Source organism: Otolemur garnettii, unplaced genomic scaffold (genome assembly GCF_000181295.1).
Source record: "Otolemur garnettii isolate 467f Iridium unplaced genomic scaffold, OtoGar3 scaffold00024, whole genome shotgun sequence".
Classification (NCBI taxonomy): Eukaryota; Metazoa; Chordata; class Mammalia; order Primates; family Galagidae; genus Otolemur; species Otolemur garnettii.
In genome coordinates, this window is record NW_003852419.1 from 3,919,555 (window position 1) to 3,924,292 (window position 4,738).

At 38.7% G+C, this 4,738-nt stretch overlaps 1 protein-coding gene across 1 annotated transcript in view; it reads right to left on the reverse strand.

The window, feature by feature from the left end:
- The window catches only part of SRBD1 (S1 RNA binding domain 1), a 248,375-nt gene that overhangs the window by 174,098 nt on the left and 69,539 nt on the right, over positions 1-4,738 (reverse strand). Inside the window, exons 13-14 of the mRNA XM_023512062.1 lie at positions 1,852-1,942; positions 748-855 (exon numbers count right to left, since the gene is read on the reverse strand). Coding sequence (XP_023367830.1) covers positions 748-855; positions 1,852-1,942 — 199 coding nt within the window. The remainder of the gene's footprint in view (positions 1-747; positions 856-1,851; positions 1,943-4,738) is intronic.

Consider the following 4,738-nt stretch of genomic DNA (forward strand, 5'->3'; position numbering starts at 1 on the left):
AAAAAAAAAAAAAAAGAAAAGAAATTGCTCTTGAGCACGCTTTCCTAAAAATCAGCCATTATAACAATGCTCTCTCTTAGAATAAACTCTTCAGAACTTAATATTCTACTGCAGTTTAGAAAGATTATTCTACTGCTGTTAGGGCCAAAAGGAAACTGGAGAAACAATGGTGAATGAAAGCATAACAACTACACATGCAGAGCTAGAGAAATTGGGTCATTCTAACCAAAAACTATCTGTTCAGAAGTTACATATATGCCTTTATGAAATGAAAGCTTATGAATAAGGGAAAATTAGAAAAGAACATCAGAAATATTTTTTAGTTCATAATAACTACCTTGGCTCTCAGTTTGAAAGGCAATGGTTCATGGCCTTAAAAACTCTGGGAGAAAAAAATTATCTATAGTTTACAGTTGCTAGCCTGGAACATCATCCTACCTATTATTCGATAGTTAACTAGAGTTCTCACACAATGTGTAGTCTATAAAATTTCATGAAACTAAGTGAGCCTTAATGCACTGACTTTATAAAAGTTTTTGAAACACTATCCTGCTCTAATCATTCTTGTTTGAAATTTTTCTAAGACACAGATACTTTACCCTGCAAAGCTCTATGACCAGCAAAAGGTGGTCTTCGGGGGCAAACAAGATGTATATCTTAAAAAGACAAGGGAAAATTCATCACAAAAGGAACTTTAGAAGTTCCCTTGTTTCTCAAAAAAATCCAAAAATAACCTGGCATTCTTACCAGTAAACAACATCCAGTGGCGCAAAGTAATTTTTCATTATCAGGTCAGCAAAATAAGCTTCTGTTTCCCGGCAAGCAGTTCCATTTCCAATCACCACTGTACTGCAGCTTTTAGAGATAAACAGAATAAGAAACTGAATTTCAAGGCATACTTTTGAAATCAACCACAGAAAATGTATAAAATGCACAAATACTATCATACTATGTTCTTAAGCTCTCACATATTCAAAAAAGCTGTCCACTGTTTGAGACGGAAAACACAGATTTAGGGAGAATAAAAGATGTACTGCCCCTACATTACAAATAGGAAGAACTGGCTCGGTGCCTGTGGCTCAAGTGGCTAAGGCGTCAGCAACATACACCTAAGGTGGCGGGTTCGAATCCCCAGCCCGGGCCCGCCAAACAACGATGGCTGCAACCAAAAAAAAAAATGGCCGGGCGTTGTGGCGGGCGCCTGTGGTCCCAGCTACTTGGGAGGCTGAGGCAGGAGACTCGCTTAAGCCCAGGAGTTGGAGGTTGCTGTGAGCTGTGATGCCATAGCACTCTACCCAGGGGGATACCTTGAGGCTCTGTCTAAAAAAAATAGGAAGAACTTAAGAAATATTTTATTTTTATGCTGTCTCAAGGAGAGTCAGCTTTCTTCCCATCCAGAAGGAACCAAAACTAGACATGAGTAAGTAAACTCTGGAGCTTTCTAAGCACATTAAAGACTCTATAACTGAATTTTATATGTTGTCAATATCTGAAGCTTCCAACTATACTATACCCATTCTTTAGATCCATAAGAAAGAGAAGAAAGAAGGGAAGGGAGGAAAAGAGGCAAGGGAGAAGGGAAAATGGGAGAAAAAGGAAGAAAAGGGAGGGAGGTGGGAACCCAAACAGAAGAATGAAATGCTCACATTTGCCCATATAACCATCTTTATTTGTAAAGGGGGCAAAGAGAATAGCAATTCTCCAGAGTCTCCACACATGGCATTCTCCAGCAATTTGCCCTCACATCACTTTCCGCAATTCCTTCCCTTAATCCCTCCCTCCAAATTAGGGGTTTCAAAGGTAACTTGAGCTGAGGCAATGAAATATTTAAAAGATCGCTTATTTTCATACTTGTAATCCAGCAAAAGCTTCTTTATTTTCTCTGCCTCTCGGAAACCTTGTCCACAATGCAAGTAAACCACATCAGTATGAAGTATTTGACCTTTAAAAAAGAAAGAATAAGCCATTTCATAAAAATATTGCACAAAGTAACATACTAATAATTTGATAAACTAAGTTGTAACAGAAAAGGGCACAGGCTTTCTAAAAGTGCCCTTGCAGTCTGAATCATTGCACACCAAAATATTTTTACTTATAAAATCTCAAGAATTCTATTTTGCTACACAAAACCATTATTAACTGGATAATATCCCATGATATCTAGAACGGAAATAGTTTTCAGTTAACATCTACCATTAATAATAGTAAAAGCAACCATTTACTGAATATTTACTATTGTCTTATTCTATTTCTTCTTTTGAGTTTAAATTTATTTACCTTGTATAATTCTTAGAGCAGTATATTTAAAAAATATAAGCTTTTCTGAATTATACTACCCAGAAAATATTTTACTGCTAATGAAAAAGATTTTTTAGAATGTGAGGGTAACTGCTTAAAGAATAAAATGAGTTAAGATCACTACTTAAGGCTCGGCACCTGTGGCTCAAGTGGCTAAGGTGCCAGCCACATACACCTAAGGTGGTGGGTTCGAATCCAGCCCAGGCCCACCAAACAACAATAATGGCTGCAACCAAAAAAAAAAAAATAGCCGGGCATTGTGGCGGGCACCTGTGGTCCCAGCTACTTGGGAGGCTAAGGTAGGAGACTCTCTTGAGCCCAGGATTTGGAGGTTGCTGTGAGCAGTGAAGCCATAGCACTCTACCCAGGGAGACAGCCTGAGGCTCTGTCTCAAAAAGAAAAAAAAAATCACAACTTAAGAAGTTAGGGAGGCGGTGCCCTGTAGCTCAGTAGATAGGACGCCACCCATATACACTGAGGCTGGCAGGTTTGAACCAACCTACGGCCAGCTAAAACAATAAAAACTGCAACAACAACAACAGAAAAAAAAACAACTGGGCAGTGGTGCATGTAGTCCTAGCTACTTGGGAGGCTGAGGCAAGAGAATCACTTAAGCCCAAGAATTTGAGGTTGCTGTGTGACGCCACAGTCCTCTACCCAAGGGCGACAGCTTGAGACTATCTAAAGAAAAAAAAAAAAAAGCAATTAGGGAAAGAACAACAGAATAATTCCAAAGAAAATAGAAGGTAGGAAATGATAAAAGCAGAAATTAAAGAAGAAAAAAAGGTACAAAAGAAAGGACTGACATGGTTTAAAAGAACTTATAGGAAAAATACATACTTTTAGCAAACCAAGCAAGAAAAAGAAAAGACAGAAGACATAAATACTCCAATATTAAAAATGCAAATAGGATACAACTAGGGATTGGGCAAAGATAAAACAATACAGAAAGACTATTATGAACAATTCTATGTTAATTGAGATTAAATAATAAAATGGATAAATTCCTGCAAAGAAAACTTACCAAAATAGACTGAGGACATGTGTATGAATGTAAAATTTTAAAAAGAATGTATCCTATATAACAACTGAAAACTGACCCATCAACATATCTAGAAGAAAGTTTCCTGGCCAAATTCAGTTTAGTTTAAGGAAAGTAAGTACGATTAGACATTCTTTAAAAATCTAATTCATCGGCTCGGAGCCTGTGGCTCAAGCGGCAAAGGCACCAGCCACATACACCTAAGGTGGCAGGTTCGAATCCCCAGCCCGGGCCTGCCAAACAACAATCATGGCTGCAACTAAAAAATGGCCGGGCGTTTTGGCGGGCGCCTGTGGTCCCAGCTACTTGGGAGGCTGAGGCAGGAGACTCGCTTGAGCCCAGAAGTTGGAGGTTGCTGTGAGCTGTGATGCCATGGCACTCTACGCAGGGGGATAGCTTGAGGCTCTGTCTCAAAAAAAAAAAAAAAAAAAATCTAATTCATCATAATAACGCAGAGAAGGATAAAAGCCATATGATACCTCAGACAAAGGGAAAATCATTGATAAAATATACTTCCCATTTACTGTAAAAATAAATAGCATTAAAAAAAAAATTAAGGTAATGAAACCAAAAACCCATAGCTATATCTAACATGAGCCTCCTGTGGAAGGAAGCAGAATGGAGTATCTCACAGACCTCCCGGAAAATCTCCAAAATGTTAAAAAGTAACTAAAGGTAAACACAATAGTCCGTTTGATAACAGGAGCTGAATAAATCTGAGAGAGATATAGCATAAAGGCTCCCCACTAAAAGTTAGAAAGGATTGGAAAACTATGATCTCTGAAAGCTCTTGAAATTAGCCAGCAGAAAATCCCTTTCAAGACAAAAATCCCACAATGAAGAGAAACATCTGGGAAAGACATCCAAATAGAGCTAAGTAAGGATATGTAAGAGCAAAGGAAAAAGAAAGCCCAGATAAAGAAAAGCAACAGAAAAGCAGATTCCAGAATATGAGACTACTTCTCTAGTCACACGTGTTTTTCTTAATAATTTGGGAAAAAAAGGAAAAATTCTAAAGCTAGAAAAAAAGCTAGAAGCTAGCTAGAATAAAAGCTAGAAAACCTTTCCTGATGCAGGCTCTTCTTCTACTATTTCCACAAAAGACAGAAAAATTAGGTGAGTGTAATGATGCACACCTATAGTCCCAGCTCCTTAGGATGCTGAGGTAGGAGGACCACTAGAGTCTGTGAGTTTGAGGCTGCAGTAAGATATCATGACACCACTGTACTCTAGCCTGGGCAACAGAATGAGACCTTATCTCAAAAATTAATAAATAGGCTCGGTGCCTATAGCTCAACCAGCTAAGGCGCCAGCCACGTACACCTAAGGTGGCGGGTTCGAATCCCCAGCCCGGACCCGCCAAACAACAATGAAGGCTGCAACCAAAAAATAGCCGGG